The sequence below is a fragment of the Galeopterus variegatus genome, unplaced genomic scaffold (assembly GCF_000696425.1).
Source record: "Galeopterus variegatus unplaced genomic scaffold, G_variegatus-3.0.2 Scaffold2169, whole genome shotgun sequence".
Taxonomy (NCBI): Eukaryota; Metazoa; Chordata; class Mammalia; order Dermoptera; family Cynocephalidae; genus Galeopterus; species Galeopterus variegatus.
The window spans coordinates 300,526-316,165 of record NW_007728280.1 but is presented as its reverse complement, the minus strand read 5'-3'; the positions used below and the strand labels follow the sequence as shown (position 1 = coordinate 316,165).

The 15,640-nt window shown below is 52.0% G+C and overlaps 1 protein-coding gene across 1 annotated transcript in view; it reads left to right on the top strand.

Moving 5' to 3' along the window:
* Window positions 1–352: 352 nt before the first annotated feature.
* Window positions 353–15,640, top strand: part of PHF21B (PHD finger protein 21B) — a 37,710-nt gene continuing 22,422 nt past the window's right edge. The window contains exons 1-5 of the mRNA XM_008580843.1: window positions 353–434; window positions 631–716; window positions 6,514–6,606; window positions 10,190–10,540; window positions 12,677–12,817. Of these exons, the coding sequence (XP_008579065.1) occupies window positions 353–434; window positions 631–716; window positions 6,514–6,606; window positions 10,190–10,540; window positions 12,677–12,817 (753 nt within the window). The remainder of the gene's footprint in view (window positions 435–630; window positions 717–6,513; window positions 6,607–10,189; window positions 10,541–12,676; window positions 12,818–15,640) is intronic.

The following is a 15,640-nucleotide window of genomic DNA, read 5'->3' as shown; positions in this document are numbered from 1 at the left end:
TGGAGCTTGGGACAGGAGGACATTTGCCTCTGTAGTGGGACCAGAGGCAGGTCAGGGTGAAAGCGCCTTTGCCCTGCGGGTTCACACTGGCCTCAGCTCAGGGCAAGCACAGGCTGCAGACTGGCTAAAATATTGTTCTGAAGGAGATACAAGTGGGAAGCCCGGGGACATGCCCACAATGTTGCCGCAGGGGCACTGGCTTTCTTCTCTACTTCCCCACGCTTCTCTGCACTGGTGTATTTCACTCTGATTATTGAGGGAGAGGCAAGTGCAAATGTCCCCTCTTAGAGATGAGGAAATGGATGTGGGAGGGTGGAGGTGGCTTCCCAGCTTCCCCAACAAGAAAGGGGCCATGCCAGGTTTTGCACCTGGACAAGCTGACCGGACGCTGGGCCGACCGTCCTGCCTCAAGTGCCCCCTGCTCCGGCTCTTGGGTACACCTTCCTCCCAGGCACATCTTACCACCCACCTGTCCCCTTGCCGCATGCCACCCCCCACCCCCATTTCCAGGCACAGGGAGTCTGACCTTGCCCCTCTGCCCAGGGCTCAGGGAGCCTCTTGCCTGCACTAGGCGCTGCGCTGGGCCCTTGGTGCCCACTCCCTTTAGTCCTTGCGTGCCCTGTGCCACAGGAGCCCTTCCTGTTGCAGATGATGAGCCTGGTGTGCCCCGCTATGGCCCAAGTCAAGCCCCACAGCGCTCAGAAACGTTTATTAAGGTCAAATTTTTCCAAAGCCACCTGTGGCATCTGCCCTGGGAAATCATAGGGTCTGCGCTGACACCTGTCTCCTGGCACTTGTCTTGACCATGTCTGAGCTTCTCCCAGGTTTCCTGGGCTGCCAATATGGGGGAAATTTGAAGTTATCTTTGGCTTTTATGGTCCTTTTTTTCCCTATTAAAATGCTTAGTGCTGTGAGTTAAGTCATAAGGAGCTCATTTATCTTGACAGAAGTGCGGCTATAAACTGTCTGGTGCTCATGAAATAGCCTCTGAGACGATTGTTTCTGCTGGTATCAATAACTTCCAATGCAGAGCGGGAAGGTCAGCCCTTGCCAGATAAAATGTTGTTTCGGCTTGCTAATGAAAGGTTTATAAGGACAGGGAAGAACGCACCCAGGGGTGGGCCTCAGAGTGAAAACAGACAGACAGAGACGGGAGAGCGCTCAGAAGCCAGTTTAGCGTGGGCAGAGAATGGACCGTCGGGGGAAGGTGACACAAGTGTTCTGGGAGGAAACCCACCCTTCTCAGAAGGGGCGAGGTGGAGGGGCCCTGCCTAGCTGTTTGTAACAAACTCCTCCCCAAAGCATGGGACTTCGGGCTTTGACTCAGAGAATCATCACGTCTTTGGAGCTCGGGGCTGTGGGCTGTGGACTGTGGGCTCGGCTTGTGCAGAGCCTGTTCCTCCAAGGACCTGGCTTGGAGGACCCTGTGCTCAGGCACCCCACAGTTGGGCTGGAGTTGGGTAGTATCTGAGTTGATGGAGCCAGCAGGCGAATCAGGAGGCGCATGGCTGGGCGCTTTGTTCCGGGACCGCCTGCAGTTGCTGGACGTTTTCCCCGTGGCTGTGGCTGGTTGTTTCTTGGTAACTGCGTGTTGAGTACAAGGTCAAAGCGGCGCTCTCCCTGCCTTTTTGTCCCTTGGGGGCTTTGTCCTCTCCTCCCTCTCCTGGAAGGCCATTCCTTTCCCTCCCTGAGTGTGAATTCCTAAGGTGCGTGGGCAGGAGTCGCCAGGGTCCCAAGTCAGGAGGAAGGCTGAGCCCTGACCGGAAATGAAGGCTTAGAACCACGGACACAGAGCCAGAGAAGTTCCCAGGGGAGAAGAATCCATATGGAAACACAGAGACATGTGCACCAAAGTGGATACCCAGAGAAACAAATGGCTGGGACCCAGTAACACCTGGCAGTGGATGCACACCCAGGACAGCAGCCACAGCCACAGAGCAGCCTGACAGAGAAACACGCAAGGACTCCCAGAGACACACACAGACTCAAAAACACATAGACCACACGTGCTCGTCTCGTCTGGAGCTTTGTCTTAGGCATGTTAACCAGAAGAACAGCCCCAGCAAAAGCATGTTCATGCCTGTTCTCTGGATCCTATGGGACCTTCTGGCGCCATGGCCCCACCTTTGTACACCCACTGACAGGGAGCCCACTCCAAGAAACCACTGGAGTGAAGTGCCCATGTGGGACTTTACACTGCAGAACGAGTTCCCAGGTTGGTAGAATCACCTGTCAGGCCCACCTCAACCGTCTGGGCAGGGGCCCAGGGATCTGATTGTTAACAAGCTGCATGAGTGGCATCAGCTGGCATGCTGGGGAGAAGAGGTCAGAGCTGTCCATATGCATCGCTTTGTGGAATTGAGGGGGACACAGAGGGGCGGAGCCCGAGGTAAGGGGAAAGACATTCCCATGCCCTCCTGCATCTTTTAGAACGTGTGCATTTGGGAAAGCAGGCATTGGGCAGTGCTTAGGATGTTATTTTAGTGCTGCCCACCAATTCATGCCACCAAGGGACATAAAAGAGCGCTATGGATTGAGACACTTCCTCATAAACTGACCGAATCTGTTTTTAATGCTCTCTGTGTTGCATATAAAGCTGTATTCCGACAAATGTCCAAGTGGATTTCTAGTTATATGTGGGTAATTTGGCTCCGTGCAGAGAGGCAGGCAGCTGGCTCGATCGGCATGAGTATCTTGGGCTTTGACCACATGGGGTAAAGAGGAAGCAGGAACCATCCCATCATAACCAGGAGAAGCTGGTCTGTGGGGCCTGAGACCCTCTGCTGTGTCATTTGGGGTTGGATGATATACACTCTGAGGGTGGGGAGATAGTGGATAAGGGGAGAAATAGGAGGGCATTTCTTTTTAGCAGCTTTGTTGGGGTGTAATTGATATACAAGAAACTGCACATATTTAGGGTGTTTAGTGTGATAAGTTTGTCATACGTAGACACCTGTGAAATCATCACCACCATCAAAGTAGTGAACACATCCTTCACCCCCAAAAGTGTCCTTCTCTTTTGTAATCTCTTCCTCACACCCCCACCCCATCTCCACGAAACCTCTTATGTGTTTTCCATCACTTTAGATTAGTTTGCATTTTTCAGAACTTTATATAAACGGCATCATACAATATGTACTATTTTGGAGTCTGGCTTCTTTCATTCAGCAACATGATTTTGTGATTCATCCATGTTGTGTATATCAGTAGTTCCTTCTGTGGCTGAGTAATAGTCCATCCTATGGATATACCACAGTTTGTTCACCTGTGTACCTGTTGGTGAGCATTTGGGTTGCTTCCAGTTTAGGCTATGACAAATAGAGCTGCGAAGAACATTCATTCACAAGCCTCTGTGTGAACATGTGCTTTCATTTCTCCTGGAGAATGCCTGGGAATAGAATGGCTGGGTCATATGGTTAATGTCTTAATTCAGGCTGCTATAACAAAAATACCATGGACTGTGTGGCTTAAACAACAGGCATTTATTTCTCACAGTTCTGGAGGCTGGGAAGTCCAAGATCAAGACGTCGGCTGATTCTGTCCCTGGTGAGGGCTCTCTTCCTGGTTTGCAGTTGGCTGCCCTCTTGCTGTGTCCTCACATGGCAGCAAGAGGGTAGAAGCAAGCCTCTCATGTCTCTTCTTATGACAGCACTAAATGAGGGTTCCACTCTCATGACGTAATCGCTTCCCAAAGGTCCCATTTCCAAATACCATCATGTTGGGGACTAGGGTTTTAACATATGAATTTAGAGGGGACATAAACGTTCAGTCCATAGCAGTAAATGTATGTTTAACTTTTTAAGAAGCTGCCAAACTGTCTTCCAAAATGATTGTATCATTTTATGTTCCTAGCAGCAGTGGATGAGAGTTCCAGTTGCTCTGCATCCTCGTCAACACTTGATGTGGTCAGTTTTTAAAATTTTAGCCTTCTCAATAGGTATGCAATAGTATCTTATTGTGGTTTTAATTTGCCTTTCCCTAATAACTCAAATTTAGTATCTTTTCATTTGCTTATTTGCCATCAGTATATCTTCTTTAATGAAATATCTATTCAGATATTTTGTTCATTTTTAAAATTGGGTTGTTTGTTTTCAGATTATTGAGTTTTGAGAGTTCTTTTATATATTCTAGATACAAGTCTTTAGCCAGATAGGGGATTTGCATGTGTTTTTTCCCCAGTGTGTGGCTTGTTTTTTTTTTTTTTCCTTTTTGTCTTTTTTCATGACCGGCAACGGATCGCAACCCTCAGTGTCATGCCCGTACCGGGGCGGGACCGGCAACGGGATCACAACCCTCGGCGTTGCGTCTGCACCTCGCTCAGCTAGTGAGCGGCCGGTCTGTATGTGGGATCCAAACCCTCGGCGGGAACACCGCCGCGCTCCCAAGTGGCTCACTGAAGCAGTGCGCCACCGGGCCGGCCCGTGTGGCTTGTTTTTATATTCTCCCAACACTGTCTTTCTAACTTCAGGAGTTTTTAATTTTGTTGAAATCCAGTTTGTTGGTTTGTTCTTATATGGATTATGCTTTTAGTGTTATATTTAGTGCTCTTTGCCTAACCCAGAGTCCCAAAGATTTTTCTTACATTTTCTTCTACACGTTTTATAGTTTTAGTCTTTACATTTAGGTCTCTGATACATATTGGGTTGTTTGAGTTTTTGGTATGGATTGAAGTTCTTTTTCTGCTTCTCTTTTAGGTATCTTCTTGTTCAGATATCATGTGGGAAAAGACTATCCTTTCTCCACTAGATTAATTGCCTTTTCAGCCTTTGCTGAAAATCAGTTGATCATATATGTGTGAATCTATTCTGATCCATTGATGTATTTGTGCATCTTACCACTAATGCCACACTGTCCTGATTACTGTAGCTTTGTAATAGGTCCTGGAGTCAGGTGATGTGAGTCCTTCCCCTTGTTTGGTTGTTGCTCCTATTTGTTTTAGAGTTGTTTTGGTTATTCTAGGTCTCTTATACTTCCATATGCATTTTAAAATCATTTTGTCAATTTCTACCAAAGAAAATCCTGCTGAGATTTTTGACTGAGGTCATATTGAATCTATAGATCAATTTGGGGAGAATTGACATCTTAACAATATTGAGACTGATTCATGTTTATGGTATATTTCTTTCTTTGCTTAGGTCTTCTAAAATTTCTTCTAAAATTTTTCTGTTTGGAAGTTTTCAATGTACAGTTCTTATACAGCTATTGTCAGATTTATCCCTAAATATTTCTTATTTTTATTTTTTTATTCTATTGCAAATGCAATTTTTAAAATTTTCTAAATTTCTGAGTGTTGGTAGGTAATGTACAGAAATATGATTCCTTTTTGTATATTTTTCTTGTATCCTGCAACCTTGCTTAAACCCATTTATTAGTTCTAACACTTTTTTTTTTTTGCATCTTTTGAGATAGGCATATGATTTTTCTTCTTCTGTATATTATTACAGAGAATTACACTGACTGATTTTCAAATGGTGAAGCAGCTTTGCATTCCTGGGATAAATCCAACTTGTTCATGGTGTATTATTCTTTTCATTGTTGTTGGAATTAATTTGCTCACATTCTATTAAGAAATTTTGCATCTGAGTTCAAGAGAGAACCTCGCTGGTCACTGATGGTTTGGCTGGCTATGAGTGAGGGCTGCCTCTCCCTGCATCAGGCAGGCTCGTGAGGTACAATATGGCTGTGTAGAACTGCACCTTCCTAGGGGCTGTGGTTCCCACAAAAGGAGATTTTAGGCAAGCCAGCACCCCAAAACACATCTCTTATGCATGTGCAGACCTGGAGTCCCTGGGAGGTTGTCATCCCCCATCTCTCCACCCCAGATGTCCACCTGCTGCTGGTGTGGCCATCCCATCACACATTGGCGAGAGTCCCATGTCAGCATGCCAGGGTGCACCCAGGTCACTCCCCCTCCTGAGGGGCCCAGTGGGGATATGTATCAAGGGTCTGCAAACTATTGCTATTTTCTGACTTGTTTATCCTTGTTTTCAGACTCTGTGCTACAGAAATATTCTGTAATGGAGAAATGGCTTTATCCACAAAGATGTTTACTGCAGCATTGTTTATTAACTGGAAAAAGATGGGGCTGAAACCCAAATTTATAAGCAGAGGGGGTTGGCTGAGGAAATACTGTTACCTCTGCCAAATGGGAAAATTTGTAGGCATTAAAACAGTGATTTATGAAGATTGTAGCAACATTGGGAAATCTTGCATGAGTCGTCAAGTAAAAGTAAAAAAACATGTTACGAAACATATAGAGAGCTATATAAAAAACTGACTGAAAAAACGAAGCGGACGTGCAGCAGAGGGTGACTGTTTTCTGGGCAGTGCTTTTCTTTTTCTTATTGTAGTCTCCAGAATTTCTTGAATGAATGTAATTTATGTTTGTGATCAAAAATATTGTAATTAAGAGAGAGCAGGAGTAGAGTTTGCTGACTGCTGGGCGCCCGCCCCCACGAGGCCAGGCCAGGTGGGCTGCGCTGGGCCTCAGCACCCTGTCTCTGTGTCTTCCAGGCTTTGGGAACCATCACTGCAGTGCCTGTCACAGGTCCTCAGGTGAGCTCCTTGCAGAGGTTGGCCGGGCAAGGAGCGGCAGTGCTACCTCAGGTAAGCAGCACTTGGTGGCCCTGGGTGGTCTGTCTGTCTGTCCCCACTGGCTCCATCCCCAGCCCCTCAGACCAACCCTCTCAGTCCCTCCCTTGGGCAGCACCTTCCCTCTGCTGCCTCCTCTGCCCATTCTTCAAAGGACACATTTGAACCAGGTTTTTCACAGTGAGGAATCCGGTTTTTCAAACAGTAAGGAATTATGAAATCAATTTAGTGGGTCATGACCAGAATTTTTTTCCAGATGGAATAAACTAGGCTAGACTAAAATAGAATCGAAATATCAAGATGCATCATAAGCATTGTCTCCTGAACAGTTTTTTCTGTACTGGGTCACAATGTAACATGTATTTTTGACTATGGGTCATGGTCAAAATAGTTTGAGAGACTGTGGATGAGGGGATTCATTTCAGGAGGCATCACAGACACAGGGCCAGGTGCCCTGAGTTCTAGTCCAGGCTCCCTGAATAGGTCCCATGCCTTGGACAAGTCACCAGACCTCTAAGCTTCTGGGCCTGAGGCCACTCACCTGCAGAGGGGCTGATGCAGGTGCCCGCTTCACCCAGCAGCCACCGTGAGGGTTGAATCGGAGCACACAAAGCATTCGTGGCCCTGCCTGGTACAGAGCAAGCACCTGGGAATTGCTAACCAGTACCCTTCTTATCACTAGCTCAGCACTGTTGAGCACCTGCTGTGTACACCATTTAGGCAAGGGGCTGCTGGCTGTGGAGATGAATATGGCCCCTGCCTGTCCTGGTGCTGTGGGGCTGGAGAGATGCCCCCAGCTTGAGGATGGTGACAGGCAACTGTCCTGGGCCTTCTCATTCATGTGGCAATTTCCCCCAAGTGCCCACCTGTGCTGAATCCAATAGGGCCCTGCCCCCAAGAGGCTCAGAGTCTGGAGGGAGGACAGACAAGGAAACAGACACTGACCCCAGGTGATCGGGCCAGGTCAGAGGGATACACAAGGTGGCGGGATCCCTGAAGAGGCCCATCGCATGCCTGGGAGTCAAGGAAGGCTTCCTGGAGGAGGTGGTGCTTGAACCAGGCCTCAGGGTGGGAAGATGTTGCAGGCCGAGGTGGAGGCAGCTCAGGGGGAGGGCACAGGATGAGGAATAGGGGCAGGAGTGGTGGGGAGGCCAGAGTCCCAGCACTGGGGAGGAGGGCGATCAGAGAGGGCAGCAGGGACCATGAGGACCTTGGAATCAGGTGTCCCCTGGCAGTGACCTGTTGGCAGTGGGGAGCTATGAAAAGCCTATGAGTAAGGAAGGGTTGGGGTTGGGGCTTCAGGAAGAGGCAGCTGATCAGGCCTATGCTGTTCTCCTCAGCGCACTCCCAGCCTTCCTCCTCTCGCCTCGCGGCCTCCTGGGCTTCTGTCTTGTGTTTGCCCTGCTGTCTCCCTCCCAACAAGTTCCTGGATGTTCCTTTTGAACCGCTGGCCTCCAGTTGGTCAGCTCAGGCCGAAGGTGCCCAGTGCACTCCTGGGCCAGCTGCTGGCTGCTGCTACCCCAGGAATCTCGAGGAGCAGAATAAGCCATCTGCGATGGGGGCTGAGCACAGACCCCGAGAAGGGAGAGGGACTGTGGGACAGGGAAGACCCCCGAGGCTCCATGCGGCTGCATACACCTCCAGGTGGCAGTGGCAAAAGGCCATTCTGTGGGCTGGAGGCCTACGTGTTTGGGCCAAACCCTGAGCCCCTGGCTGGGCTTATTTGCAGTGTCCAGCACTTACAATTGGGGCCTGCTCACCTCCCCCAGAGTCCAGGTTGCATAGTGGTAGCCAGCCTGTGTCAACCAGAACATGTGGGCAAACCCCAAATGACAGGGAGGAGCTGACAGCACCTGGAACAGCTGTTGGCACAGTGGGGTCAACACAGCTGACCCCCACTCACATGTCTACCTGCCCCGCACCCAGCCTCTGCACAGGCATGGACAGCAGTTCCCCAGCTGGTGACTATCTGCGGCCAAGGGCTGGCAAGGGCCGAAGGATTCTTTCCAGAGTTTTCCCCATTCAGTATCGGTGTTTTTGTTGACTGCGAACTGGGTGTGTGGGGACCAAAGGCCCTGAACACTGGTGCCAAGGACGGAGTGACAGGCTCACCTGAAGCCAGGCTGGCCCCATCGCCTGGCTGTTGTGAGGCCCATGCTGCAGGGGGGGCAGGCCCCGTTTGCTGAGGGCCCACTGTGGCAGGGAACGGGAAGGCCACCAGAATCGAGGGGCAGCTCCATGCCAGTCACCGGGAGGAGCTCGTGCCATGATGCCTGCCTGACCGAGGGGCACCTGTGCCTCGGTGACCTGCCCAACGTTGCAGAACCCTGAGGGAGCTGCCTCGGACCCCTCCTTCCCCATGTGTCACTGGAGACAGTGGGGAGTGGGGGATGGGCAGGGACAGCACAGTTCTCTGTGGCCTTCAGTAGTGCCAAACAGGCTTGCAGGGGTCCTGGCTCCAGTTCCACTGTCCTGACGGTCATAATGACTGTGGCATCACTTGGCTCCTCAGCTGTGTCTCTTCCTCTCTGGTCCCCAGCTTGCTGGTCTGTAGAACAGGCCAGTGCACCTGTGACAGCAATGCAGGTGAGGCGGGGCTCAGGTCAGATGAGAAAGCAAGTTGTGTCCCATCTCCAGCTGCCATCTTCTCGTCTTTGAGGAGGTGATGTTAGCGTGCTCCCCCCAGGGTTGGTGTGACCTCGTGTGGGAGACAAGGTGTCCTCTAGGGTTCCTGCTGCCACGATGATTGTAACGACAGTTTCGCAGGAAGTCAGGATGAGGGTGCTGGTGACAGCTGGTATCCAGGGCACACCCAACACTTCCTGTGCATTTTCTCACTTACTCCCAGTCCCAGGTGGGTCCCATCACCCCTGGTGCATGGATAAGGGACCTGGGCCTGAGAAGGATCAGGTGTGTCCCCAAGACCACACAAGTCCTTCAGGAGACCCCAAGACTAGCACTGACAACCTGCCCAGAGCTGTGGTCTGAACCACTTGGCAGCTGCCTGTGGCACACCTTCAGTCTCTTGTGTGGGGACTCATTAGGGCATAACCCACCAGCGACATATGCACAGCTGATGGTTTCCACGGGAACACAGTGGCAGCCCTTGCCCAGATCAAGAAGCAGAACCGGGCAGGTTCAGGAGCCCCTGCGGCCCCTCCCAGCCCCTGCCCAGGGGGTGCCCTCCAGACTTCGGACACCAGAGGGAGCTCTGCTGCTTTGAGACTTGGTGTGGCTGGAGTCTCACTGCACAGCCTCTCCCCTGACTCCCAAGTGCCGCCTGCCCATCGCCTTCCCCTCTGTTCCTTACACTTTGTCTGAGTTGAGCTGGGAGGGACTCGGGCCCAGAGTGGCTCCTCCTGAGCTTCGTGGCCAGTCAGTGCAAGCCCGGGGCAGGGAAAGCAGTGTGGAGAGCATCAGTAGCTTCAGAGTCAAGGTCTCGTCCACTGTGAAACCCAGAGTGGCTCCCATGACCTTTCTGCTGCCGTCCCCTCACCTCTGACATGGGAAGCCTCTGTGCCAGGCCTTGTCAGTCCTGTGCCTGTCGTCAACCGCCTGTGTCTGTCTGTCTGACCATGCACCTGTCCCTTCCTCCCAGGTTAGGCCAAAGACTCTGATTCCAGACAGCCTCCCCATCACCCCAGGCCGGGACCGGCCACCCAAGCAGCCCCCAACATTCCAGAAGGCCACAGTGGTCAGCATAAAGAACCCCAGCCCTGCCCTCCCCACTGCCAACAACACCGTCAGCCATGTGCCAACGCCCGGCAGCCAGCCCCAGACCCTTGCCGAGCCCGCTGCCCTCACCTCTCCCCTGAGCAGCGCCGGGGTGGCCTACGCCATCATCTCCACCTCCCCCAGCAATGCCGCCGCCATCGCCCCCAGCACCGCTGTGTCCGTGGTCAGTGACAGCATCAAAGTCCAGCCCCTCCTCATCAGTGCCGACAACAAGGTGAGTGCCCGTGGCAGGCTCCGGAGGGGACGCATCCCCACCGTGGGAGGACTTGGAGGCCGCTATCCAAGAGGTGCAGAAGGAGGCTCTGGCAGAGTGAATGAATGGGGCGTGAAGGAGTGATGGAGGGGATGGACCGTGCATGAATGAATGAACGTGTGATCAAGGAACACGTGGCTGAAGAAATTAATACCAGTGGAAAAAGAGTGATCGGTCAGTGAATGAATTACTTAATTCATTGGAATAATTAATTAACTAATAAAATGTGTACCTGAGTGAGTGGCTGGAAGAGAGCCCAGTATTGATCATCTGTCTCTTCTGGGGAAGTCGAGGACTATTTTTACACTACAGGTTCCTGAACGGAAAATCTGTAATTTCTTGCCAAGATTTAAAACTAAAACTAAGGTCCTCTCCCTGGTCTCCTCTGAGCACCTCGGTGGTTGTGCAGTTTGAGGCCTTTGGAGCCACAGAGGAGCTGTCATTTCCTCTCTCTGGCCTCTTTTCCTCTGTTCCCAGTTCGGGATCTGCCAGGCGGCCCTTCTTGAGCTTATGGTTAGTGTGTCTTCCATGTCCCCAGCCTGAATGCTGACGCTTGACTCTCTGTGACCTTATGATATTGCCCTGATGGTATCTTGAAGGATTCTCAAAGCCTGAAGAGCTCCATGGGCCATGGTCACATGGTAGGTGCCCCCAGGACAGCATCTGGGGGGTGCCGCTTAGCAGGTGTGTGTTGAGTGAGCGCCCATTTCACTGCAACCCCACCAGGGTTCGGTGTCAGCATTTTAAATCCTCTGCTCATCTAATAGGTGAAAACAGTTGCCCTGTTGTTGAAGGTTGAATTCCTTTCATTATTATCAAGCTTGAATGTTTTCCCTGTACTTTTTAAGAATTCTGTCTTCTTTTTTATTTTTTTTTTAAAGATGACCAGTAAGGGGATCTCAACCCTTGACTTGGTGTTGTCAGCACCATGCTCTCCCAAGTGAGCTATGGGCTGGCCCTAAGAATTCTATCTTCTTATGTGTGTCTCATTTGAGGATATATTTTGCCGTTTTCTGTTGGAGATCTTCCCATGAACATAAAAAGGGGCACGTTTTTCCATATGGAGAATTTGGGGGTTTAAAAATGTAATACAAAGATGAACAAAGAGCTTTCCTTAAGCCAACAGAAAGGTGGAACACATTTTCTCTTTGTGCATAGGAGCCTCAAATTCACGAGGCAGTCACCATGTGTTCTAGGAAGAAAAAAAAGTTCAAGTAATCCCTGGCTTGGGCCATACCCTGGCTGACTGCTCCTGGTGAATTCCTGTTTCCTGTGTCCATGAAAAATAACAATTCTTTTCCAATTTCCTGTCCAAAAAAAAAAGAGTTGCAGATGGAGAGGAGTCCATCTGGGGAGAGGCTGGGCTGGATGCATGGATTTCAAACCTACTTTTTAGTGTCAGACTCTTTGATCAAACCAGATTGTACCCTCGGCCCCAGGGGAGGCTGCCTAAAACGGGGCTGCTCCGGGCAATGCCATGCTGGGTAGGGTCTCGTGCTCATCTCCCCCTTCCTCACCCACTCCCCATGGCTGGGCAGGGCCCCTCAGGGCAGGGGGGGAAAAATAGGGCATTATTTCCATCTGCTCCTCCCAGGTCGTTTGAGTGCCCCAGACACAGTGTGTGTGTGTGGGGGGGGACATGGTGGGGCGGCACTGAAGTCAGACCAACCCAGGAAGAGTCCCAGCCCCTCTGCCTCAGGCAAGGAGCAGTCTGAGCCCTCTTAGCCTCAGTTTACCTGCATTTGGGCTGGGGATTAAGAAACCAACCTCTCTGGAGTCCTTGCTGCCTGAATCTTCAGAGCCTCCCTGGAAGTAGGTATTGCCAAGATTTTATTGGCTCAGAGAAGCAAAGTGGCTTCCCCAAGTCTGTGCAGCTGGAAGACGGTAGGGCAGGATTTGAACCCTTGCTGTTTCCTAAACCAGGCCACTTTCCGGGCAGATCCTCCTCACAGAGGCGCAGGCTCTGGGCACAGGGGGGCGCGAGCCGCCTTATTCCTCTGTGATCAGCTCTTCCAGGATGCAGCTGGTGCCAGGCTCCTTGGGCCCTGCCCCCTGCCTTCTGCCCCCTCGCCCCTCACCACTCACGGCCTCTTCCAGGTCATCATCATTCAGCCTCAAGTGCAGACGCAGCCCGAGAGTCCGGCGGAGTCACGGCCGCCCACAGAGGAGCCATCTCAGGGAGCTCAGGCCACCAAAAAGAAGAAGGAAGACCGGCCCCCAACCCAGGAGAACCCCGAGGTAGGTGGGCCTCGCTGGAGGGCCCAGGCCCTGCCCAGGCTGTGTGGACGGTCTGGGGCAGCTGTGGGCACAGCACAGTGCAGGTGGGGACTGCCTCCCTATGGGATGGTCCCACAGGCTGTGGTCACAGCCACCCGTGCAGTGGGCACTCCTGGGGCGGTGGTCAGCCGGCTCCTAGAACTGTTCTGCCTGATTGCAGTCCCAGCACTGCCAGTTTGCAGTAGTGTGCCTGTGGGCCAGTCCCTTCTGTTTTCTTATCTGTGACATGGGAACGGCAAGGCCTCCATCCTTACAAGCTGCTGCGAGGATTTCACGAGTTAATGCCTGTCGGGCCCCTGGAACAGCGCCTGGCAGGTACTGTTGGTTGTTACTCCCCGTCCTGCGCCCTGGCTGTGGGCCCCTCAGTCCAGGAAGGGACGGTGCTCCTCTGGGCAGCATGTGACCCTACAGTGGGCCCTGCCTCTTCTCTGTGCCCGTGGCCAATCCAAGTGCGTGAAGGTGGGCAGAGCAGGACCTGAGTGCTTTAGAAGTCAGCTGCCGCCTCGGCCTGGCGTGGGAGCTGTACACGTCCCCCTCCCCATCTGGAGCAGGAGGGATAGACAGGCTCTCTGGACCCATCCTAATGCATGGCTAGTGTGCAGCCGCCTGCATTACGGAGGTGTACGCGGCAGCAGCTGACTCAAGGCCCTCCTGGGTTGAACATTCGGTGACAGCAAGTGACGGTCCTCGCATCACAGCTTGCATCCTCGGCCGTCCTAGGCCAAAATCAACACTGCTTCTTGCCCTGGGCCTTTTCCCACGTGACTCTCCTACCCAGTTCCCTTTTCTCTACCTCCTGGACCCTTGTTCATCCTGCAAGACTTGGTTCAGAACGGCCCTCTCGGGCCGGCCCGTGGCTCACTCGGGAGAGTGCGGTGCTGATAACACCAAGGCCGCGGGTTCGGATCCTATATAGGGATGGCCGGTTTGCTCACTGGCTGAGCGTGGTGCTGACAACACCAAGCCAAGGGTTGAGATCCCCTTACCGGTCATCTTAAAAAAAAAAAAAAAGAACGGTCCTCTCCACACGCCCTTCCCTGACCGCCCACCCCGTCCCACAGGCCGAAAGGCCCCTCAGGGCTCTAGCAGCTCCGTCAATGTGCCGTCATCAAAGGGAGGGCCGTCATCCATGCACTCCTTTCTCTGCATACGCATCTTTGAGTTTGTTCCCTGCCAGGCTCTATGCCAAGGGCTGGGGACGCTGAGATGGGGGTAGATGTGGTCCTCCCCCTAGGGAAGCTCACATCTACAGACAGAGACAGGCATGGCTACACAGACTCTAACGTGGGTTAAAAATGCCCAGTGTCATCAGAAAGTTATAAATCGAGAACTGTAGGAGGTGAGGGGAGAAGGAGAGAGACTGTTTCCTCTTGGAGGGACCGAGGAAGGCTTGGCAGAGGAGGCCATGATCAGCAGAGCAGAGGGACAGGCAGGATCTCAGCAGAGGGCAAGAGGTGGGAGGGATGGCAGGTCAGGCGGAGGGTACTGCGCGGGCAATAGCATGGAAGCAGGAGAGGCTCAGCACACCCAGAAAAGGCCTGGTGTGTTGGGCTGCTCGTAACGTAGGTGCCTGTGAATGTCTTGAAATGGGGTTAAGACAGATGTTCGGGCTGGCTGGTTCTAAGTTGGTTACAGTGCAGTGTTATAACACCAAGGTCAGGGGTTCAGGTCCCCCTATTGGCTAGCTGCCAAAAAAACACAAACAGACGAAAGACAGATGTTGGAACCTGATCCTGGGAGACCTGAGCGCTGGCTGCCGAGTTGGGTCTTTGCTCTTTAGTAGTCGGGAGCCATGGAATGTCTCTGAGCAGGAAAGTAGCTTGATTATTGTCCTTCAGCTTGTCCCAAAAGCCAATAAAATTGACTGCTAAGTGAGGCTACCATGTGAACCAAGTCTCCTCTGTAGTCCCAAGCCCAGTTATGCCAAGAAAGACAGCCAGTTCCATCCTGTAGCAATGTCTGAGCGCCGACTGTGTGTGTGGTGGGGCCCTGGGCTGGCTTTCGCCCCAGGGCTCCCTCGGGCACCCTCTGTCCTCACGCCCTTGGGGTTTTGCTGCACACTTGACATTTGGGAAGGTTTTCTGGGTAGATTCTCTTTGTTCTCTCAAAGTATGTCTTAGTCAATTATTGTGCATTTATACAATTAGTATAATTAAATCTAACCACATAATTAGCGTAAATATGTGTAATGATTTAAGTAGAACTTGCAGAAACAACGTGTCTTGGTGTAAAAATCCTGATGAAAGTTTCTTTTGAGAGACGGCCGAGGAGAGCGGAGCGGCGCGGCCCTGCACGGAGCACCTGATGCCGGAGCAGCGGTTGTCCCAGAGACTTCATCAGACCAGCCACCCGGGAGCCCGGCGTTGCTGGGTGGGGGCGTGGATTTTTCTAAAGGAACACGAATTGGTGTTTGTAAGGCTCAGCCCCACATGCAGGGCGGGCCAGCCCAGGGGTGGCCAGAGTGGCGCTAACACGGCACAGGAAATGCAGCATTAAGGGGACATCAGTTTGACCCGCACCCCAGACGACTCCTGGACATCCAAGAAGGAAGAATACAGTGGCCCTTGAACCCCAAGAGGCATGTGTAAGGAACAGCAGAGCATGCTGGTGACCACCTAGATGAGTGTTTGCTGCTGGCAGGGTGCTCAGCGTGGGTCAGATTCAGTCCTCACAGTGGGCAGCCTCTGCACCAAGGATTGTTAACCCTTTGTACAGATGGGGACACTGAGTCCCAGAAGTAGTGACTGTTACAGCACCAGCAGTCTGGCCCCAGAACCTGTGGTC